At 40.3% G+C, this 25317-nt stretch overlaps 1 protein-coding gene across 2 annotated transcripts in view; it reads left to right on the top strand.

Annotated features, from left to right (window-relative positions):
* The first annotated feature begins 4176 nt into the window (after window positions 1-4176).
* The window catches only part of LOC149207042 (uncharacterized), a 268887-nt gene continuing 247746 nt past the window's right edge, over window positions 4177-25317 (top strand). The window contains exons 1-2 of one of the 2 annotated variants that reach the window (XM_089395651.1): window positions 4177-4384; window positions 4454-4724. In XM_089395651.1, the coding sequence (XP_089251777.1) occupies window positions 4329-4384; window positions 4454-4724 (327 nt within the window). In that variant the 5' untranslated portion in view covers window positions 4177-4328. Of the gene's footprint in view, window positions 4725-25317 lie in introns of both variants that reach the window. The other variant, XM_089395650.1, reaches the window with a different exon arrangement.

The following is a 25317-nucleotide window of genomic DNA, read 5'->3' as shown; positions in this document are numbered from 1 at the left end:
ACTCATATTCTATGGGCACTACTCTTATGGGCATTGATCAATCCCAACTGGAGGTCACATGCAAGGATACTTTCACTAAAATCTAGAATGTTGCCCTTAGTTTCGTATGATGGCAATGCGAATTAGCTCATGGTACCTCGAAATATGTAAGAAACAACAAACATTCAACTCAACAATGACCCATGCTAATACATGTCTCCAGATCCATGGATACGAGTGATCTGCATAATGCCTAGACATGCTTGTAGGTAATAGGTGGTGTTATCCTCTCACATGCAACATTTGGAAGCTTGGATGACCTAATTTAGTGTTTTATCAACTTACCTATAGTTGTATGGACACCATAGATGTGTGATAACAAATGGAATGCATGACAAAAATCTTCTGCAAACTTTATATAGTTTCCATAGATATACAAAGCATTTCAAAGGGAATATAATAGCTCATTTTAGAAAATTATCTATTGGCTCAAATGAGTTTTCTACAAATGTTCATTTAATTTCCTGGTTTATGAAATATCATTGATTCGAGTCTCAAAGGTTTGTAAAATAGTGTGGCTACGTGTACCTTGCGTTTCAGAAGGAATTTTCTCATTCTATGAGCTACAATAGAGCATGTATCTTCTATCAATGGAAAAATCTCTTTGATATCTCAAATGGGTCTTCAATAGATTTTGATCGCACCACTTGTAACAAAAGACGCATGAACAAAATTGTAGCTAGAAGTCCATTGCTAGAAAATTAGGATTTCGTTTACATTTCCAACTTGGTTATGGGTCATCTCCAAAACCCTTCTACATAATATCAATGTTCAATAGGGAGTCTATATTCTATGTTTGCACCATTTTAACCCAAAGAAGATATAATGACATTATACTTTCCATGGGCCTGCAATCTCTGCTCTTAATGATTAACTCATTTTATTTTATTCTATTCATGTCATTATCCTTTGATGATATTTTGTAGCCCTGCATGACAATACTATGTAATAATCATCATTGAGGCAAACTTGTCAAGTGTTAGGTAGTTAATTGAAAAATATAGCTATAAGATTCATTTCCTTTAATTATTTCGTGGTGAAAGACTATTGCACTATGGGTCCCCATTGACAGGTTCATATAGAATGTAAGATTATGTGGATACATCTTGTATCCAAACTATTATCTTAGAGAACTGATGAACACTATGGTTGGGTACATAGGTGTCTCGATAGATGGAAATATGTCCATAGGATGACTAATGGTTTAGTATTTACAGATAGGTTATGTTAGGCCTTAAACAAGTTCCCAGTTAATCATTTTATTACCAATGTTTGGGCCAAAGATACTGTTGGTTCCTAGGTGGTATATGATTTTAGATCACAATGTTATGATTGAAGGAAGGAGCATTGTCATTTGATTATGAGAACCCATAGTTCATTTTTCATATTCAAATATGTCAATATTTGTCATCATCCTCCAACATTTGGGGTCCTTTGTAACACTACCTTGAGTTGTGATTGTGTCCATTTCATTATGTATGCTCACAAATATGCTTATGGTACTATGATAGTTTACATGTTTTTTGGGAAGTTACTCAGGGACTCAATGTATCGATGCCAAACATTTTTTTGTTGGAGTGTCTTTTACTTCAATAATTTTTCCATTTCGATCATACCACTTCGTATGGTGTTTTAGTAGCTTATTTTAGTTGGTTTTGAGCATTCATCTAATCCTATTTGAATTTGGTTTCTAAGTCTTTGATTCATTGTTTCATCAAACATCTACAACTATTTTTTCTATCTTCCCTAATAGCATTTGAGGCCAATTCTTATATGGTTGGTTGGAATGATAGGGATTCTAATATTTATGATTTGTATATATATGGCCATTTCAAATTATCATAATAATATAGTTTTATTTTGGATTCATTTGCTGATTTTTTTTTGGTTTCTTGGTATTAAGGGCTAGTTGAGATTTTTATGGGAATTATTGAGATATTTTCTCAACCTATTACCTTTTTTTGTGTACAGATTCTAATTTGTTGTATCTAGAGAGCCTCTCCACTTTGTTTGTTGAAGTAGTTTTCCTCTTGTAAAGCTATATAAGCTTCTTATTTTCTCAATAAAAATGAGTCTAAGTTTGTATCATTTTCTTGTATGTGTGAACTTAGTTTATGAGTGGGATTTCCCAATTTGTTGGGAAATCCCACATTGAAGAAGTAAATGTATTAAATCTTGAGACACTTTCCAAAGGACAAAAAACATATCAAAACATTATAAGAACTTTGAGTAAAGCCCACTGGCTTCATGCACCTCTAGGAACAAGCAATTCTAACATGATTGCATCCATCATCATTTATTTAGACTAACGTGTGTATTTTGAAGTTTCCTGAACTCCATACAAATAAGAAATAAAGTAAATTATTTATCATGACTGCGAAGTTAATTATTCTTATTAAAAACATTGATTGTTCACTTTATCTCTTAAAACATGCAAATATATCTACTAAATTGGATTTTAGAACATAATCTGTAATGCACACACATGATGATAGCAACAATTTTATTATCTTCTACATAGCTTAATAATCCCACCTAGTCATAACAAATGTTGCTCCAAGTATTCAAGGATGTAAATGATACATCTCGTCATTCTTTGACTTGGGATGAGGGACAAATAACCCATACTTTACAGAAATCCTCAAAATATATGAATGAAAAAATATCATCAGAGATATGTTAGTGTTGCTACAAAAAATCAAGAGAAAAGTGGAGTGTAATAAATAAAGATGCATGGAATTGAGAAAATGATAATGATCAACTTCAAGGATGCTTATTCTTTGTTTGTTGTGAATTAACATATTCATAATGTTGACATGTTGGGATATGCAATAATGCTCAATTTTGTTTATCTTTGAGGAAATTGAAAGCAATGATCTTTTGTTGCAATGCATGCCTTCCTCATGTCTTTGCATCATTCTTCTAAATTTTGAGATCTTTTTGTGAGATTCTATGTTATGCACCTTGATTGTCTAAAACATATGGGGGGGTGGCTAGGTTGCGAGAGTTCATGTAGCACAATTAACAAGGAAAGAATCTCTCTTGAACCTTGGTTGCTAAATATAGCCTAGAAACAAAGTTTGTACCAAAGAAGTAATATGCTCAAAGTCCTTCAAATAATGAACACAAACAAACAAACACAAACATTGCCAACAAATAACCTAAAAAGAAAATTTCAACTTACTAGAGAATAGATTACCACTAGAGTGAAGTCATAAAAGTGCACAGTGCCCAATTTGGTTATCTGTTCTCACTGTAATTCCATAATAAAAGCACATTTTTACTTTGAGCTCATCAATACATGGGAATGATTAAATGCTCACATATTGTTAGTACTGTAATGAGTCCTACAAATTTCCATGTGATATTTAATGTTGATAGAAATCAATATTAATCAAAAAAATATATTAGAAAATAAAAAATATATTACTACACCCATTTTTCATAAAAGCTCCAAACTCTAGTTCCATAGCTATTCTATTCGATTAATCTACAGTTAAATTGAGACCATTTTTAACATAGTAGAAAAAATTCCCACGAAAGAACTTGACTTCTTTTTAACCCTAATAATAAGGATTACCAACATTTCTCTATTAAAAATGCTTTTCCTAACCATCTTTCAATATAGCATCATCTTTGCCATAAAAATGGCTCACATTAACCTTTTTCTAATACCTAAAATCATGCATATAATGATATAGTGTTTTGTATTCATTTATTTACACCTATAATGCAAGATGGATCAAGATTATAAAAAATTAATGAAAATTAGTATAATCTGATAATTTCATGTTATCATCATCATTGACCAGTGTATTATATATATATGTTTTTAATTTTTGTAATATATTGTGGAAAAATATATTTTGACAAATGTTTTTTGATTTACACTAGTCCTTCTAGGATTCCATTTTGATCATTGAAAGTTCAAAAAGTACAATGTTAATGACAATTATTTGGTGTTATTATTTTTTAGCGGCTGATACCGTCAATTACTATCAAACTTTATTTCGGGTGTTTTATTTTTCATTATTTTCTCCACCTAGAAAATGACGTTCAAGTTGCAGGGTCAATATTAACGGCGTTCGTATTAGAGTTTAAGGCATCGACCGGTCGTTATTGGCAAGCTGGCAGTGGCCACTAACGGCGTTTGTAGTGGCCGTTAGGGTCCTAAGCACTAAGTAGGTGTTGTCAGATGTTTTATTAACTCTGACTGCATTGATCAGTTATCCTTCATTTTTCTGCTTAAGAGGTGAGCCCAAATAGAAGCCAAAGCTCAAGAAGAAAGCATGGAAATTTCCACAGCGTCCATAACCGTCTTCTCCTTCCATTCCTATCGATTAAGGTATTTTAACCTTCCTCCTACAAATAAATTGCAGTTGCAAAGGAAGATTGACATTACTTTAATTCGCAGCCATGCGGTTGGAAGCTCACAAATTTACTGCGCGCACACTCCAGTTTCTAAACCCATTGCTTACCATAGCTTCCCAAAGATTAAGAAGAGGCTATTCATCACAGAGGCCGGGGCTTACCTGGCCAGCCCTCTCGACGATGGCGAGGAAGACGAAGAAAATTTATCTGACAAAGCTCGGGAACTTCAGAGCACGTTGAGGCTCGTTGAATGTGCCATGTTTGCGGCTATCGCTGGATTGGCTTATTTCTTGAGCAATTTGCTGCGCATCGAGGTTTGATCCCGCGACCGTTTAGTCTCCTCCAAAATGATATCATTTCTTGCCTCAAATACACCGTTTTGTTTCTTCAATAGTTAATTGCTGATAAATAATTTAAAGAGGAACAATATGTTTTTTTTTTTTTTTTTAACGAAAACGGGTATGGGATATTTATATTTCTGCTGGACTGAAAGCCAGTAAACTTATTACATTGAGGTCATCTGTATTCTGATGCGGGTCACTTTTGTGAGTGAGCCTGCATCTTATTCTTACAACATTCTTCTTTGCTCTAGATTGAATGATTTTTATTGTTTCCCCCCACTTGGAGATACAGACGAATTTTTTTAAAATGAGGCAATAAAACATTGGAGCCTACAGGTTAGGGGATGGGATCCCATGAAACTTCTTTATCTTCCTGCTTGATTCCTGCTGAGAGGAGAGTGGCCTTATTGGCCTCTTTGTCCGCCTCTTTATTGAGTGCTCTCAGCACATGAAAATAGTCTAAACTCTGGAAGCATTTTCCTATTCCCTTGATTCTGGTTATCAGCCTAGAAAGTTTAAGATCCTTCACTTCATTGCTGGTTTTCAATGCATCTATAATAACTTGGGAGTCTCCGATTATGTTGGCTGTCTCAATACCTGTTTCTTGGAGGATCTTGAAGCCTTGGTATAGAGCTAGGGCCTCAGCTTGCACACTGGTTGTGTGTCCCAGCCCCCATGCATAGGTGTGAGATGTTTCCCCATTTGGATTTATTATGACTCCTCCTGCACCAGCTTTGCCTGGATTTCCCTTTGCTGCCCCGTCAAAAAAGAGGGTATGTCTTGACATCACTTTGAGCCATTCTTTAAATTCATCTTCTGATTTCCTTATGTGCCAGTTTTTATGAGGAGGGACAGCTCTGATCGCTGGATGAAATTGTAAGCCAATGTTTGAGCCCCAAGAGATATCTTGTGGACTGAGATTTGCATCGTCTTTTATGTCAGCCAGGCATTCCATAATTTGACTTATAACTTTGCTTTCAATAACCTTGCTGTTCTGTATTGTGCCCCTGAATAATCTTCTATTTCTTTCTAGCCAAATTTGCCAGCAAATTATTTTTGGAAGAATGCCCTAGGCTATTTTAATTACCTGGTTTCTTGGCGGCTGACCTGGGTATCTGTCTGTCCATTTTGAGAACATCTCCACAATGGTGTTTGGCATTAGGAAGGTGCCGCTCAGATTCTGCACGAAGTAGCTCCAGATTTGCTTGGCGAAGATACATTCCAGCATTATATGCACCGCTGTTTCAGAATTGGCTTTGCATAAGTGGCAAATAGTGGGGCCGTAGATCCCTTTTCTTTGAAGCATGTCTTGCGTGAGGATGCGTTCATGGCAGAGCTGCCATGCGAATGAATCGATCTTCGGCCATGAGGGGATGCGCCATACCCCATGCCACGGTGCTGGGTCAGGCGGCACATGAGGTTTCTCAAACAGTTTTTTATATCCGCTGGCCGCTGTATATCCTTTGACGTTCGTCCCCCATCCCTTTTTATCCTGTCTGCTCTTCTTCGTGGGGGCCAATCCGTGGAGGTGGTCTATCATCGCCTTCCAATCTGCTTGTAAGTGGTCTGGCACCGTCTCTCTTATCCAGCCCGCCCATTTTTCATCTTGCCACCGTGAGATGTCCCAGAGTGTACGCAACCCTTTGAGTTCCATCCACCTGCGCTGTTCCTTGGAGACCAGCCTAAATTCCAGAGGCCCTTGGTTCATAATCCGATCTGTCCATATGTTTATCCTTCTGCCGTTTCCAGGTACCCAATAAGAGTGCTCTCTGATTAGGGGGCCTGCTTTAGCTAGAATTTTGTGGAATGCTGAGTTCTGTTTGATGAGAGTAGAGTTCTGGGCTTGAGGTTCACTTTCTAGACATCTTAGCCGATATCCCCTGAAGTACTTCTTCCATAAGGCGATCTGAGCCCAGCCTGGTTTGGGCGCAATGATCCTCCAAATGATCTTTGCAGCCATGGCCACGTTCTGGTGCTTGATGCTTTTGAAATTCAGTCCACCTTCCCACAGAGGCTTGGCTATTGTTTCCCAGTTGATGAGGGGGATTTTCCTCTCATTTTGCTTTCTGCCTTTCCAGAAGAATCTGCGCATGAGCTCCTCCATCTTGTTTAAAATGGTTAGAGGGGCAATGAGACCTGCAAAATGGAATATAGGAAGACTGGAGAGCACAAATTTCACCAGAACAGTCTTGCCAGTTGCGTTGAGCCAGCGGAAGCCCCAGGATTGAATTTTAGATTTGAACTTTTCAAGCTGAGGATGCCAGTCTTTGACAGAGAGCCTTTTGTGACTTACCGGAAGACCCAGGTATTTAAAAGAAGTCCAGGTGGATGAGGCAGCAAAGTCTAGACACCTAGATATTGCAGAGAGAACCCTTGGCGGGGTATTCCAGCTATAAATGTGACATTTTTTCTTATTGAGGGCACTGCCAGAGGCCTTAATGGAGACATCCAGGGCAGCTTTGAATTTGGAGGCAGTGGAGTAGGTGGCGCTGCCTAGTAGCAGGGTATCATCGGCGAATAAGGCATGATTTAAACTTTTGACTCCTCTAGCTATGCTCAGGCCATTGATTTCTTGGTCATGCATTTTTTTTTCTAGCAGGAAACTGAGGACCGAGGCTTGGATGACAAAGAGCAGGGGGGAGAGGGGGCATCCCTGCCTGAGGCCCCTCGAGGCTTTGAAGAAATCTGTGGCTCTTCCGTTTACTAGGGGGGCAATCCAAGGCTCTGAAATGGCAGCCTGGATCCACTTTATGAATTTTTCCCCAAAACCAAATTTATACATGACATTCCATAGAAATCTATGATTGACTCTATCAAAGGCATTTGCTAAGTCGAGTTTGATCACCATACCTTGTTCCTTTCGGTGAAGACTTGAATGAATTGCCTCTTGAACGAGTGTGTAGTTGTCCACGATTTTCCTTCCCTGAATGAAGCCTCCTTGGTTTTCCGGGATAATTTTTGGCAGGATGGGCTTCAGCCTGTTTGCAATGACCTTGGTGATTATTTTGTACCCAATGTTGCATAGCGAAATCGGTCGAAATCTGCTGAAATTATTGGCTCCTTTCTCCTTTGGTATGAGTGCTAGAAAAGCAGAATTTGTGCTACCTCCTATTTTATGAGAGTTTTGGGACTTTTGAACCATTTTAAGAAGGTCCTTTTCCACAATTGGCCAGCAGACTTGGAGAAATCTGGCTGAGAAGCCATCTGGTCCCGGGGCCTTGTCCGGCTCCATGTCAAAGAGGGCTTTTTTAACTTCCTCTTTTGTGATTTTAGCCTCTAGTGCCGCATTCATACAAGGAGAGATTGCTTGCGGGATAATGCCTAGCAGCTCTTGGTGCTGAAGCGGCTCCTGATCTTCAGTAAAAAGCTTTTGGAAGTGTAAATAGGCTGCCTTTTTGATATCTGAAAATTCCTTGTGCGTATCATTATCTTCCTTGATCTCAGAAATAGTGTTGAAGCATTTCCTAGCTTGAGCTTGCTTATGGAAAAAACTCGTATTCCTATCTCCTGCTTTTAACCAGAGATTCCTCGATTTTAGTCTCCAATATTCTTCTTCGGCCAGGCAGGCTTTGTGGTAACGCTGCTGGAGATTTATTTCCTGGTCCATCATCTCCTTTGTAATTATGGCGCTCTCCATGCAGGATTGATGAGAGGCAAGGGAGGATTTGATGGCTTTCCTTTCTGTTGCTGGATTTGAAAGGGTTTTTGCCCAGCGCTTCAAGACTCCTTTTACCCTTCTGAGTTTTTCCTCCCAAATGAAGGAAGGCGAGCCTTTAACTGGTTGACTCCAGCATTCTTTTATAGTTTGCATGAAGAGAGGCTCCCTTATCCAGAGGGGGTTGAATCGGAAGGGGATGGGCCCCAGATCTGGTTGGGCCAACAACTCTAGCTTTACCGGCCTGTGATCCGAGATGCTGCAAGGAAGAATGTGCATTCTAGGTTCTAGACCAAGCAGCAAAAAGGAGCTCTGGATGAAAAATCTATCAAGTCTGGCAGCTATATGACCAGGACCTACTCTTTTGTTAGACCAAGAGTACTTACCTGATGAGGGTTTGATGTCTAGCAAGTCCCAATCTTGCAGAAGATCCTCCGCCCATTCTCTTGCCGGGTCTCGAACTATGCTTCCTCCCCTTTTCTCAGATGAGTGGAGAGTGAGATTTAGGTCTCCAGCAATGATTACGTTTTCCATATTTATCAGATCTGCTTGATGTTTTATAGTTTCCCAGCATTCCTTTTTCTCCCTTATGTTGACTGGAGAATATACATTGAAAAGAGTAATGATTTCCTTTGTGTCAAGGTTTTGCATTTTTTGCATCAACCAGTGAGTGTTGCTTGCTTCATAGCTGAGAGCATATATGTTGGGGTTCCATAGGATTCCGATCCCTCCTGAAGCACCCCTTGCTGAGATTGCTCGTGCTTCGCTTCTGGGCCATAAATTTTTGCTAATATGCAGGAAGAACTTGTCTTCCAGTTTGGTATCCTGGATGAGAAGTATGTCTGGGGCTTCTGTTCTTACTAAATTCCTTATGGCTTCTTCCTTGACTTTGCTCCCCAGGCCTCTATAGTTCCAGGAGATGACCTTCATTATTTATGTTTCTGGTGGGCTCCCTTGGAGCCTTGAGGCTGATTTTTCATCATTTTAGGCTTTGAAGCAAGGAGATTTTCCAGCGTTGGTTGGCTGCCCTGTAGCTTGTCTTTGTAGGTCTGCTGCTCTCTTTTCTCTTTATCTGTTTTGCGCCCTCTTGCTGATCTTCTTATCGAGGTTTGGGAGTCTCCTATTTCGCCTTCTTCTTCTGACTCCTCTATTTCTTGATCTTCTTCTTCATCTTCTGGGTCCGTGTCTTTGGGGTTCTCAACTTCTTTTGGAGAAGTTGGAGGTGAGCTTTTCCTTGAGGTTTCTGGCTTTTGAGTCTCTGTCTCTGGAGTGTCTTCTGCCGGCTGACTTAGGAGGATAAATTTATTTTCTTGCGCCTTTTTTTCAGGGGGTTTCTGGGCATTAGGTTTGCCTGTTTGCCCACCGTGCTTCTGTCCCTTTTGATTGCCTCTGGTTCTTCTTACTTGGTTCCATCCTTCTTCGTTTCCTTTCTCTGGCTCTGGGTTGGTCAGGCAGTTTCTAGCAAAATGCCCGTACACATGGCATTTCCTGCATTTGAAAGGCAACTGTTCATAATCCAAGATCTGCACGTGAGACCAGCTGCCTACTTTGATTTTGACTGCTTCTGGTAAACCTTCCTCTAGATCTACCTCCACGCAGATCCTGGCACAGTCATACTGATCCTTGTTGCTTGCCTGGTCAATGAATTTCCCGAGAGAGTTGCCGATGTGTTTCAAGGATTCCCAATTCCAACAGTGAACCGGCAGATTTGGGAGACGAACCCATACTGGAACAGCCTTGGGGACATCTACTGCTGGGTCGAAATCCGGTGTCCATTTGTTTAGGTAGAGACCCTGAGGACCCATGAAGTATGGTCCATTTCTAAAGATCAGGTCCTTGTCTTCTCTGGAGGTGAATTCGAATAGGAAAAAACCTCTCCCTAGGAAGTAAGAGGTGACGCTTTGGCTGATCAGTGGTGCCCAATTCCTGTTTACCCATTGTTCTGTAGTTTTCGGGGATGGCCACAGTCCTGTGAATTGGCCAATGAGACCTCGCTCCGCCAGAGAAAGAGCGACCTGCATGGGAGTCTCCGGGGGCAAAGAGATTTCAGGGATCTCATCTATTTTCTTAACGAATCTGGAGGCTTCAGTTCTTTTCTTCGGGGGCAAACCAGCCAGGAGATGGTTAAAAGCCTCAGCGGCAGGCCCTGGGGGAAGATCATGACCCAGGGACTCCATCGAACCTAAAGCCGGCCGCCTCAGGGGCAGCGCAGCATGGAACGCCCTCTAGCCAGAGGGTCGGCTGACAGTCAAGAACCAATCTGATCGATCAGGCAGGAGCCGATCCGACCTGGGCCGAGAAGCCAACAGAGATTGCAGGGGAAGGCCCGCAGGGGGCTGATCCAGAAGCCGGGCTCGAAGCGGGAGGCAAGGCACGAACTCCTCAGCGCAGGGGCCGCTCAGAAGAGGACCGATCCGATCCAAGGAGCCGAGAGGAAGAGAGGATCGCAGGGGGCAGGGCCCGCAGGGGCAGGTCCAGGAGCCGAGGCTCGATGCAGGAGCCTGGGCGCGCTCTTAGAAAAAAATTAAAGAGGAACAATATGTTACTTGTACTAATAATGTGTGATTTAGTAAGGGCTAAGGACCAAGAATATCTTAACCACTCACAAACTAGATATATTAATCACTTGTAACTTAACAAGAAACCAAGATCCAACATACTTCTAAGTTAGCAAGAACAAAGATCCAACATATTACTTTCTGATATTAAAAAAGCTAAAAAACAATCGACCCAACCATCCAAACTATAAACTCTGAAAAATTGCAAATAAAATTATTAATCAAACATAAGTATAATATAAACTTTCCCTGCCTCGATGTCATACCGATGTGACGACTTCAAATAACGACACCTTTAAATGTGGGTAATTCATTTTTCTGCTTAAGAGGTGAGCCCAAATAGAAGCCAAAGCTCAAGAAGAAAGCATGGAAATTTCCACAGCGTCCATGACCGTCTTCTCCTTCCATTCCTATAGATTAAGGTATTTTAACCTTCCTCCTACAAATAAATTGCAGTGGCAAAGGAAGATTGACATTCCTTTAATTCGCAGCCATGCGGTTGGAAGCTCACAAATTTACGGCGCGCACACTCCAGTGTCTAAACCCGTTGCTTACCATAGCTTCCCAAAGATTAAGAAGAGGCTATTCATCAGAGAGGCCGGGGCTTACCTGGCCAGCCCTCTCGACGATGGCGAGGAAGACGAAGAAAATTTATCTGACAAAGCTCGGGAACTTCAGAGCACGTTGAGGCTCGTTGAATGTGCCATGTTTGCGGCTATTGCTGGATTGGCTTATTTCTTGAGCAATTTGCTGCGCATCGAGGTTTGATCCCGCGACCGTTTAGTCTCCTCCAAAACGATATCATTTCTTGCCTCAAATACACCGTTTTGTTTCTTCAATAGTTAATTGCTGATAAATAATTTAAAGAGGAACAATATGTTACTTGTACTAATAATGTGTGATTTAGTAAGGGCTAAGGACCAAAATGTTACTTGTGAAAATTGACTCCGGGTAAAAGAAGAAAGCAAGCAATCCAACAAAATCATGTATTTCCAGTGTTTATTGACTTGGTTGTTAATGTCATATGGTTGAAAATTGTTTGGAATATATTGGAAAAACAAAAGTGTCATCTTAAGTGCACTTTCAATTGCTGTTATATGCCTTTTTCATTGCAGAAAAGTATTGTAATTAATTCTCTCGTTTATTCTTATTTTTAGCACTCATTTTTCACTTTATTATCATAGTTGTTGGGCTAAATTTGCTACTGTCATAAACTAGTCCTTGGCTGAAATTTTTGATTTCACATGCTATTTTACTCAAGCAGAGTGTAATTTTTTAATTGTATGTGCTTGGGGACCTTCCTTGAGCCTTTATTGGTTGATATCTAAGCCTCTAGAAGAGCCATAGGATCCTTTGAACTCAAGTTTGGAAATTTCTTCCAAAATCCACTATAAGCCAAAATTGATTGATCTCCCAGATTTGTGGTAATTAAAATAAAACCCATAGGGGGCTCATGACTTGGTTTGACTAGGCCATTTGATCCTTAAGATCTTCTAGGAAGCCTCCCTTCTGTTGGACATCCATCATACACTAAAATTAAGGGAGTGGTTACTAAGGTGAAAGTCATGACACTCCCATTGTTGATCATTCTCCAGGTCATCCAGTGAGGCTTTGCACTAAGGTGCTAGATTTTGTTGTACTAAGACCTAAAGCTCTTATTGTTGGAGACTTAGTTGGGTTGAACATGGCAATAGGTGGGTGTAGCATCTCAACATGATGATCATTATAAAAAAGAGCAGTCTCCAAATTCTCCAAAGCCAATGCTCCATCCTCCAAATTGTTCTCCTTTGAGTGATTGTCCCAAATCTTATGCATTTTATTCATCTTTGCTTTCTGACATTAATGGGACAAGAACCACAAGTGATAATACACATAAACTAAGTTCTCTACACAATTTGCATTCAATCTCTTTCTCTTAACACTATATTAAATTGCAAGTGCTTCTCCATAGATGAAGTGTTCTCACCCTCTAAAAGTGACCATTGTTGCAAAATATAGCAGGCCTTGTGAGGGGACTCACAAGGCAAGGGCTAGACGCTCTAGCAACAATGAAGAAGAATTGCACTGTGTTAATTTGAGGATAACAATGGTATGTTCTATGCTTTGAGGCAATCTTCATTTTTCTTTATTAGCCCAATATCATATCTAGTATAGCAATCACATCAACATGATAGTAAAATGCAGATAGAACGTAAACAATAACAATAGAAGACAAGCCAACACAAGAGGACACAAGATATGGCACGAGCCAGGGACAAACCCCAATGTGGGAATACCCTTGATCAATTCTTCTTATAATTCTTCAAAAGTTCAGCAAAGTGAGAGAGTACAATCTACAATATTCAGTTGCCCAAACTGATCGGTCAAAACAGCAGAAACAGAAAGCCCTAACTAGAAAGTCAATGCTATATTTGAACATGCCAACCAACCTGTCATATATCTCCTTTGCTGTATTCAAATCAGAGATGTAAGCAACTAAGTGCTTATGAATAGAATCCCTGATGGTCTTCTTGGCTTGGACTTCACCCTTCTTGTACTTTGTCTTAGCAGCAACCGGTGCATTTGAAGGAGGTTCCAGAATCTTTCCCTGCACATAATCCATGATATCTTGCTTTTCTAAAGTCAAATCAAGGGACATCTTCCATGCATGATAATCAGACTTATCATCAGACTTGAAGTAGGATGTGGAGGCCATTGAGACTTGTTCTTGATCAGTGATTGCTCCTCTTAGTGATTGCTCTTCACTCTTGCTTGGGCTTTGTCTTCACCTCAGCTCTGATACCATGTTAATTTTAGGATAACAATGGTATGTTCTATGCTTAGAGAAATTTTACTTCAATTTTTTTTATTAGCTCAATATCATATCTAGTATAGTAGTCACATCAACATGATAGTAAAATGTAGATAGAGCATAAACAATAACAATAGAAGACAAGCCAACACAAGAGGACACAAGATATGGCACCAGCCAGGGACAAATTCCAATGTGGGGAAATCCTTGATCAATTCTTCTTATAATTCCTCAAAAGTTGAGCAAAAAGAGAGATTACAATTTACAATATTCACTTGCCCAAACTGATCAGTCAAAGTAGCAGAAACAAAAAGCCCTAACGAGAAAGTCAACATTGGTCAACAGGGCTAAAATTGACCTCCAAAAGAGCTCAGTCAACCTTGGTCAACTTGGCCTCCAACAGCAAGATAATGCAGCCCAAAACAGTGCAAAAATAACCAGTCAGATCTGGTCAACAAAAGTCAACGCAACAACCGAAATTAGGGCAGTCAATGTTGGTCAATGCAGGGGTCAAACTACCTCGGTTTTTGTGCCAAGAACAACGACTTGCCCAAATAGAAGTTTCCCTCGCAAAAGCGAAGTCAAACAAGGTCAAAGCTGGTCAAAGTCAGCCTCCTGAAATTTCAGCCCCCTGAAATTTTGGTCAAATCTGGGCAATGTAGCAGCTAGAAAAGACAGTCTTCCTTTCGCACGTGTGGAGAGAGAGAGGCCCAAAACTTCGTACCCAATCAAGATGAGAGAGAGAAAGATGAATGAGATGAGATGCCAAAATGAGGAGGAGGCACCTTCTATTTATATGCAACGTTGAAGGTTGGAGGGGGCTAATTTGATGGCTGGCCGACCTTGACAATTTGTCGATGATCAAAATAAATTCATAACTTCATTTGTACATGTCAGAATGGGATGATCTTTAGATCAATCATACACCTCTCTGAAAGAGGAATCCAAGAAAAATATCAGCTGCCTCATCAAGAGCTGTCCAAAGTGATGTTTGGCCCTAGTTGCCAAATTTAACACACTGTCACCTCAACAATCTTTCTCTTGATGTTTAGTGGAATTTCACCGCAAGGGAGGCTTTCCTGTATTCACCTATAAGGGTATTCTAATTAGAGGGCTTAAGGTGATATGAATAGGCTAGGGAAAGATACATTAAAGCTGAAGTAAGCTCAAATTTTCTTTGTAAAGGAGCAAGTATTCTAACTCTAGATTAGCTAAGGACTATTACAAGCTAGGGCTTATTTATACAATGATAAAGGAGTATCTAGGCATGTAGAAGTCAAAGAAATGGTTTCCTTAATGATTAAAATCAACAAAGTAATAGGAAAAACCCTCAAATAGGCTTCAACTTGAAGCTTGGTTAGGGATTAGGGTTTTAATGACACAAAGGAGTTTGGAAAGAATGATGTCAGCCCTATTGAGTGAGTTTTTACCACAATCAATGCTAGAAAAAGGTCTATCGAGGCTAACCTTGGAATTTCATCCACAAGCATCCACTCAAACTGATCCTTATGGAAAATCATCCGTAGAATTGTTAATTTTTGCAACTAGGGTCAAATTCTACCTTGGACAACTTAGATGACCGAGATGATGATTGCATTAAATTCCTCTTTTCAAGAGGACCAAAATCGACCTAAAGATCACCCTATTTGGTCAAGCGAAAGTTGATTTTTGAATTATTTTGTTCATACATGTATTATGGAATGGGTCGACCCTAAGCACAAGTGAAATTGGTTAGGTCGGCCTCAACCTTAAGTGGACCCTCAGGAAAGCTTATAAATAGAAGCGACCTCGAGCTCATTTCACGATTTTGATCAAGCCATCTTCTATTCTTCTCTTTTGTCTTCGTTCGCATATGTCTGACAGAAGGAGTTCGCGCAAGGGTCCGGAATCACAAGGGCAAAGCTCGCTTTGATCTAGGGTTTTCTGATTCCTGGACGCTGGCACAGGACTGGGCATTTTAGTCCCTGGAAGCTGGCACACAGTGGTCAAGACAACGTCCAAAGAGCTGAAATTTCTGGTTTATGTGTATGCATTTCTGAAATTTTCTGTGTTATTTATTTGTGCATGTCTTTGTTATTATTGTAAAATTTCAACTAGGAATATCATTGTGGTATCAAAGCATGATCTTGGTCAGTTGTGGAGTATCCAACAAGACCATGGAAGATTTGGGAATGTATGCATTGTGGTGGGTGAATTATAAACAAACCCATGGCTCAAGGGAGAGTGAGTATCATTGAGGGAAAAATTACCCTCACCAATTTTGATGGTTCATCAAGGAGTTCTGTCAGAAAATGGGTACAAGAATTGGACACATATTTCTGGCTAAACCCCATGAGGGAGGAAGACGCTATTAGACATGCCACTTTGCACTTGGATGGAGTTGCTATGGAATGGTGGTACCGAGGGATGATCCCTTTGGGTCATGTATGTATCACATCCTACAAAGAGTTCACACCAAGGGTCATGGAGAGATTTGACCAAAAGGACACCAGACCCCCTTAAAGGGAGTGGATAGGACGAGGAAAGCTAGAGGATGAGACCAAAAGGCATTTCTACTGGTGGATATCGGGCTTTAGATGTCAAAAGCTCAAAGAGGAAGTTGAGCAGGAGAACACACAAGATGGTGAGGGGCACATCGATATACACGGTGTAGCACAAGAGTCACCATTGTTGGAGGCCTCTTTGGTAGCTCCAGCTGACACCTCGGTTGAGGGAGTAGAGCATACACTTGGAGGGCCATCTATTGATGAGATGTCAACAGTGATGAGGTACCTAGTGCTATGACCCAATTTCTAGACAATGGTCGCCCACAATAGGTTGATGAGGTGCCTAGAGGCATACTTGTCATTGAGAAGGTACCAAAAGAGACGAAGGGGTCTAGAGCGGTGATTGATTTTACAGAGGATAGCCGCCCCCCACAATTTCATTAGTTCCGAGCTAGCCTTCTAGCATTGAGAAAGAAGGCCACAACAATGCAAGAGGCCATTCTACAAGAAAGGAGTTGGAGGGCATGAGAGTGGTTTTTGCTGAGTCAGTAGCCAAACTGACTCGTCTTGGGGAACAGTTGGGTTCCCTAATGGTTCAGTTGGAGTGCACATTGGAGCGATGGGGCAACCCTACTCAGACGTTACAGGCCAGTAGCACTAGCAGGTTACCACTGCACATTGGAGAGGGAGAGGCAGAGTCACCTCAACATATTTTATATGTTGACCAAGATGGTGAGATGAGGCGACATGAGTTGTGCAAGGTGCATCCTTGGCTGGATGGAGGGTTAGTTCCATGTACGGGAGTTTATGCTCTTGATCCTTCCGTTGGGGTTGGATGGCGAGAGATATTGAGTTGGTATCTGGTGGATCTGGCTAGGAGGTTAGATGCATCCATGGCCATAACTCAGCGGAGGTTGTGGATTACCAGAGGAGCTCGAGGGTCAAACTATTGTTGGGATCCAGGTGGGATTCTCCATCACATCGTGGAGTCGGTAGGGCATGGTAGCAGCGACGTGATGAACTCGGTGGTTGGGTGCACACACCTTTTCATATCCCCTTCAAGATTCCGGACAACACAAGTGACAAGATGGATTGGCAGAGGAGCAAGCAAATTTCATGAGTTGTCATGGCATGTTGGGTTGACATGGGATCATAGGATGGTTAGACTACTTTGGTAGGAGTTGGTAGGAGGAGGTGGCATCGTCAGGCCACCGGATAGGGCAGCATATGGAGACAATGCTTTCTGATTGATGTATTGGGCACTAGAGCTACTAAGGTTCGACATGGTAGTGGTAGTCCTGATTGCATGTGAGAAGTTGAGCCACATAGGTGTACCTGGGAAGATGAGGAGGTGTAGATCACATCATGGTGGGTGTACTAGCAGAGTGGCAGATGCATGGGAATATATGGGATGGCCTATGGTACATGGTGGCATGGCACTAAGCATTGATATCCAGTGGTGCATGAAGTTGTGCCACGGAGTTCAGGGCTATGTAGTGGAGTCTTGGGGTGTTTATTTGTGTGTTGCAAAGCATGATGATGCATAACAGTTTATTGAGGTGTTTTCGCTAGAGAGATCTCCTAACGAGGGCATTAGGAAATCCATTGGGTTTGGCACACTCAAATTTGGAAAGCGAGTTAATCATAGGGTCGACCATTAGCTTCCCTTTATCACTCACCATCATTGCACACTGATGTCGGGGACTTTGATATCGTTCCTTGATGCTCTCATTATGAGCAACAGAACCTAGGAGGTTCATCTGAGACAATTGGATGAGGCACAGTGCATCAGGAGAGAGGCTTTCCAGCTGTGGCATATGGGCAAGGCGCGGGTTGGTGGATGCAGGCTTGGGGGTAGTCCAATCTTCTGTAGAGGTAACACTTGCACCGTACTTGAGCCCACACTTAGGGAGAGGCATGAACCCCTTTGGGTGAGACATTCTGAGGTGTCTTAGGAGCATCCACAACAGTTTGTGGACCTTATATGCAAGCGGATGTTTAGACTCCAAGCGATGTTGGGGAGCACTTTCAGGAGGCATGATGATAGATCCCATTGCGTGGTATGGCAGGTGCAGGGTAGGTTCGTATGCACCAGTTTGGTTCGTGATGTAAGGAGGTCATATATCAATTGCATGCAGGGGCTTGAGATGTGGTCCGGGTTGGCGCCAACAGCTGTCAGGACTATGTCACAACCATTCTAGTTGTGGGATCCAGGGATTTGGCTGGTTGATTGTACACTTTGTTTCATGATGAGAGCGAGTAGGACAGAGGATGACCCAACTCTCACTTGGTTTGACATGTGGGGTAGCGTTGAGGCCTTTGTCACATGGCAAGACTGGTTTTCCTTGTTGCTGCTACAAATCAGAGTGAGTGTTGGATGGGTAGGTCATGACATCATGGGGATTCTTGGGCCAGATGCATTAGGACTCCATAGATATTATCCCATCAAGTCCTAAGAGAGGGGGATACAACTTGCATGTGATGGGAAAACCGTCGCGATAAGAGTGGCGAAACGACATCATGGTGGCACCCCTGTTGGACTAGATTGGGATTTTTTCCTAACATGGCTTATTAGTTCAACTACTCGTGGAGGTGAGTGGGTTTTTATTAGGGAAGGTCATCCATATCTTCGATTGGGTTTTAGTGACTTGTTAGTGGTGTGGTAGACTTCACCAGTGTGGCAGGGTGATCAGCAGGAGGAGATCAGGGGAAGCGCAACCAGGCGAGGATTCCATCCCACAAGGATTGGATTGCACCTTCAGGGGTCTACTCCTGAAGTGCACGAGAGAGACTATTCGGTAGAGCAGTTTCACGAGGAGATGATCAGGAGTTTATACTACCATGATGCTCTACCTAATGGTGGTATGCAGGGGACTTATGGTGCCTATGCTGCGTTGGACAACAAGTGGAGCAAGGGATGCCTCATGCTGATTAGGATGGCTTGGGATCCTAGCAGGACGAGTCAGAGATCAGGGATGGCTAAGTGGTACATTTGGGACCCTGGTATTATGTGCAGAGACTGTTGGGGTTATTTGATCGAGAGGGTGCTTGAGGACAAGCAATTGTTGGTGGGGAGCACTGTAATGTCCCCAGTTAAATTAATTTTGCTAAGATGAATTTATATTTTTCAATTGGGTGTTGGGAAATATTTTGGCATGTAAACTTAGGAAAAGTGGGTGGAGGGAGTCCCCACTTAATTTTTGGAGAGATGGAGGCCACCAACATTAGAGAAAATGAAAGATTAAATTGATAGTGGAATATGGGGCCCACATAAAGTACACACTTGGGGAAGAAAGAATTTGAATTCCTTGAGGCAAATCGAATTGGTGGAGGGACCCACAAGGAATGCATGGCCAACAATTATAAAAGGAAGGAATGAGGGAGCAATAGGGGTCTTTTGTCTATTTGAAAATCAAATTTGCCTTAGTTGTTCAACTAAGCCAATATTATGTTGTTTAGCACAAGAGCTTCCCAAGGAGAGAAGCTCAACCTTTCTTCGGTGGAATTCGAGTGCCACCCTAGGAAGGATTTCCTTCATCACTGAGACTGGAAGAGGCATCAACTACAGGTCCCACGCATTTCTGGAGTAGAGCACGCAGTCTGGGAGCCACCACTGCACAGAGGGAGGATTCACTGGTTGTTTGTGGAGCTGGGTTGTTGGGGAATTGATCGAAGAAGCTACAAGAGTGTTCTTTGATCATTTTCATGAGTGTGGAGGGAAGCTACAACCAAGAGGACCAACCTACATGCAGCTCTTACTTTATCATTCACAAGACTGCATCATTCTCCTAGTTTTATAGAAATTTTTGGGCACTCTAGAGTGGGAAAATCAGTGGGAGAAGTTAGTCAGCAGTGTAATTTTGGAGCAGCAACACAATTTTTTGGAGGTGTTGATTATTGCAGTGGTTTGGCTTTCTCATACTCCTCACCTGGTGCTTGTAGCATGCCTTGTGCAAGCCCAGGTGCAATTTCTCCAACTAATTTGCACCACAACATATATTATTAACAAAATTTGGCTAGTTTGGGGATTTGCAGAAATTTCTAGTTTATGTGTATGCATTTTAAAATTTTTTGTGTTATTTATTTATGCATGTCTTTGTTATCATTGTAAAATTTCTACTAGGAATATTACATAATCATTCGTCGTTTTCATTCCAGAGTGCTCATAAAAGAGAAATACCAGAAAGATTTGATTTTCATATGCATTTCTTTCTAGCAATTTAGTTTCATTACTCAATTAACTTTATGGATAATGAATAAATGTATTTTTAGAGTAATATACACACATCAATAATCATTGGAAGCTACAAGTTCTCATTTGATTTTGCTTCTGCAAACATTTACATTAACACATTCCTTTCTGCAATTAGAGTTAAGTTTCCTTTTTCTGCAAATAGAGATAATTTCCTTTTCTGCAAAGTAGTATTACAATTTCTTTTCTGCAATTTAGCATTAATCTTTTCCATTCTACAATTAAGGATAGACTTCCAATTCTGCAATTAGATTTAGACTTTCAATTTCGCAGTTAGAATAAGTTGAGGTTTTAAGGTCTAGATTGATTTTCAATTCAATTTGGCATTTGGTTTGGATGTAGCTTTAATGGAATGAAAATGTGTGTGATAACTCTTTAATTTCATTTAATATTTATCCACACTTAGATCAATTTAATTCCAAGATATAATTCCTAGCATATATTGTGCACATACATCTCATAAGTACACGAAGACAATTAATGAAGTAATTTAAAGACAATTAAATTACCCAACAATTAGGCATAGGGACATGTGGGCCCCAATTTAATTTTAGATAAGTGGTAAATTAGTGTGCGAAGAGCTTTGAATTGCATCTTAGGTTTATTGTAGTAAAGGTGTTTTATGCCAATGATGAAAATTATTTGTAATCAAAATAAATATTGATTTAATAATGGGCCAACAACTAGATATGACTATGAAATGGGTCAACTAAGCCCATGTTGATGTGAAACGACGATGTTAATAACCCTGGCAATACTAACGAGACATCATTAGCTACTGGGGTCACTCTAATGACTACCATAACTTTCATAACCATCAAGGGACCACATATTTAATTAACATTGATATAAAGGAGAAGGGTCCAAGAAAACCCCCTTCTAAAGATCATTTTTAAGTCAAATCCCTCATTGTTTTCCTTCTTGTGCTTCTACTAACTCTTACTATTAGCTTTGTTGCCTTCCTTGAAAAGCATTCTTTAGGAATACCCATGCAACAATTCAATACCACCACTTAGTCTCCTACTATTTTCAAGTGTTTCATATATTATTTTCAAGAAACATAAATAAGTTATTTGTGGGGGATACCACTAGGCATGATAAGTCCTTCCGTACTTTTCTAGTTTGCATGAAGTACTTAGACTTATCTATAACAGAAGATTCAAATGAAAGCTTGGAACACAAGTCTTGTGCACATTGCTTGCATTATAGATACACTTGACTTTAGATAAATGCCAAGCTAAGTGGTAAACGAGTGTGCAAAGAGATTTAAGTTTATTTTAGGTTTATTATAATAAAGGTGTTTTATGCCAACGAGGAAAATTATTTGTAACCAAAATAAAGATCGAGTCAACAATGGGCCAATAACAAAAAATGATTAAGAAATGGGTCAACTAAACCATTGATGAAGTAGAACAATCACACTAGTAACCCTAGATATACTAATAAGTCATCATTAGCTATTGGGATCTTTCCACTAATTGTAATATCTACTACTACTACTACTAATACTAATACTAATAATAATAATAATAAAGTAAGTAAAATAATATTAATATAAATAGAACAACAATTAACGAAGAATAGATAAACTAACAATTAACGAAGAGAAAATATATGAATACATAAATAAAATAACAAATAACGAAGAAAAGATAAAATAACAAATAACAAAGAAAATCTAATAATAAATAAATAAATAAAAGCTGGCATGGATACGTCCACGGGGTCTTGGATAGATGGTGATCAAGTGCTCTATTAAGGCACTCCTTGATGTGAAGTCACCGGTTCAATTCCCCGCCCTGATCGGGGTGATATATTGGATATGGTGAAGATGTAGTCTTGCCAAAACTTACAAAAACAAAAGTTGGCATGAACATATGGATGGTGTACATGCAAATCCCTTTCCAACTCCTTATACTTTTTAGAGCCATTTGTTCTATTTAATCGTGGAGAAGGGGAAGAAGAGGCAAGCATTCATTCACTCATTCTTGAGGAAGGAAATGATGGAGGGAATAGATCATTAGTAGTAGTAAGGTGGCTAAGGGCTCGAGCGTGGCTAGCTATTGAAATATACTAAGCAGCTAAGCCTACATTTGGGTGGAGAGTTGTCCCCAAAACCCTTGTTGTGGGTAGCGGTTTTGGATCATCGCAAACACGTCATAACTTCGTAAACCTCGGTAAGAAATCTTCACTCCTCAGCTACACATCACTATTTAAATTTTTATTGCATATGTTAATAGCTTGGTTGTTGTATTTTTTTTTATGCTTAATTTATGGGATGTTACATATAAAATGTCATATGAACAAGTTTTTTTTTTAAGCTTGGTGGGACTTTATCTTCATCGTATCCAATGTATCACCTCAATCAGGGTGAGGAATTGAACCGGTGACTTCACATCAAGGATATAGTTAAAATGCTACCCCTTGTCCTTGCTTATTTCACTGGTTCTTAGAAACCGATCTTTGGTTTCGAGTCACTTTGTTAGATTGGAGAGTTCAAAGCTTTATAAACAACGATGATATTCTTAAATTGTAACCAATGGTGACCAAAGAAACTCTAGAAGTGACCAATCCAAAAACATAACCCTAGGAGATGCAGTGGCAAAAGTTTTTGGGGCTTATTGGGATTAGTTGGAATGCTAACTTCCCAAGGTCGTAATTTGGGCATATGATCTTCGTTTGACATGGACGATACCTTGTTAGAAAGATCTATCTGAGGATTGACACATTTTCCAAAAAAACACTGTTTAGGTCCTCAAAACAACTTCGAAAGTTCATGTCTCAAAAAAATGCCAAAATTTGAAATTCGCGCTAGAATTAAAGAAACTAAACGAAAACAATGTTGGGGGTCCAAGTGGAATAGGTAGGTGGGCACCAATATCCACTTGGATCAGTCCTCCCCCCTTAGGAAGCAATGGTCCACATTGTGTTGAGTGCCTCCATGAGATTGGGAAATGATGTAGGAGCATCTTACCTCCAAGTCAAAATATATTTTGACTGGGATAGGGGTCTTTTCATTTACCAAGGGACTTGGTTCCCTAAGTGTGTGTGAAACTAATTTAATGTATCTTCCTAGGTTTTTAAGAATAATTGTATATAATTGATTAAAGTGAGGATTGTTGTAACCATGTCTTCTCTAAATGAGGGATCTCGAGAGTATTTTGGAGAATTATAGAGATTTATGAGTTAGTTGGATTTTTAGAGGATTTTGTGGATCTAGAGAGGTTAGATTTAGGGATTGTTGAAGGAATTATGGATCTGAACTAATTTTGGTTCATAATCCCCTTTTGTATATAATTTGTAAACAAATTATTCATATAAGGAGGAATAGGAAGAGATGCAAGAGGAAGGATAGGTAGGAGAAAGGCTTAGAGGACGAGAGTGGCCAAAAGGCCGAGAGGACCAAATTATCTATTTTCAAGCCAAGGGCCTTCTGTAAATTATTGTGTGTGTGTGTGTATTGAGTCTTGACACTCCTTTAGAACGTATGGACTCAAAATACGAGTTATTGTTATTCAATTGCCAACTAGATATATATAATTGACATCACAAGCATTAAGCTCAAGAAGGATTCGTGCACTTTCATATATTGTTTGCACGACCTATCAGATAGGGAAATCACAGAGGAGTGAGAGACCTGAAGAGTTTGGAGTGGATTGATGGTGCTTCGGAAAAACGAGAAGGTGAGAGTTCTTTGATACTTCGTAGACTCGGTTGGGAAACAATATCGTTAATCAACAAAATGATCAATGATCTAGCTACAAAGGAGGAATAAGATGGCACGATGATAATAAGAACAAGCACAATGGAACCATGGAGGTTTAGAGGAGTAACTGGAAGAATTGACAGAGTAGCATTGAAACTATAATGGAGCCCAATTACACATGCGAGAGGAGCAATACTTAATCTTTTTAAGCTCTGATGGAAGTTCGTCATTTAACAGTGTCAAGATACATCAGTAAACAAAGTCAGGATCCCGGAAGCTCGAAATCCTATAAGTTATTTTAAACGAGTGTTAGGAAGTCTGTCAGTTGATAGACTAGGGACCGTCTATTGACGAAATATCGTGACGGGAATAAGAGGCCGAAGCCGAAACCCCATAATTGTTGGGAATTATTGTTTAGAAGTGCCAAGCACAGGGATCATCTATTATCAGAGTAGGGATTGTCAACAGACAAAATCCCGGGACAAGCTTTTCCTTGGAGGTTGGAAATCTTGAAATCCCGTAAGCAATTTTAATTAAGCACTAGGGACAGGGGACGAGGGATCAACGATTAATAGAGCCACAAGTGACATGAATGTTTTCCGTTTCGGAACCATCAAAAGCCCAAAAGTAATTTGAAATAGGAGCTGGTAGAGTTGTGTGACCGATAGGAGGAAAAGCAAATTGGTGGCGTTTTCTCGTTGTAAGCGAAAAGTGTGCCAATGGAGAAAAACGAGGAAAAATCTCTTATACCCATAATTTCTCAAGGCACTGTTGACATGGCGAATTTTTGCTATACCAACAAGGGGAACTAACCCGATCGGAAGCCCCAGTTAGACCTACTTTCATTTGGAATGGCTAGTTCCAACGGGTTTTAAGGGACCCCGTAAACTGTTAAATGAGTTGAAAGATGGCTTCTGAGAAGAAGGCTTCAATTAAATCAACAAAATTAAAACAGCTAACCACTATGTATTAAATCCTATCTACACTTCTTCTAACTACTCTAGTCTATGTCCTAACTATCCTAATCTATCCTGCAGGAGCATGACAAAGAGAGGTTAAACATCATATATGAATTCCAAGTCTAAATGAATCAATTACTGGTTCATATAAGAACAAGG

This window comes from Pinus tabuliformis, chromosome 1_2 (genome assembly GCF_031772625.1).
Source record: "Pinus tabuliformis cultivar Carrire ecotype Pingquan chromosome 1_2, CPIR1, whole genome shotgun sequence".
Taxonomy (NCBI): domain Eukaryota; kingdom Viridiplantae; phylum Streptophyta; class Pinopsida; order Pinales; family Pinaceae; genus Pinus; species Pinus tabuliformis.
This window is presented reverse-complemented; position numbering and strand designations above follow the sequence as displayed.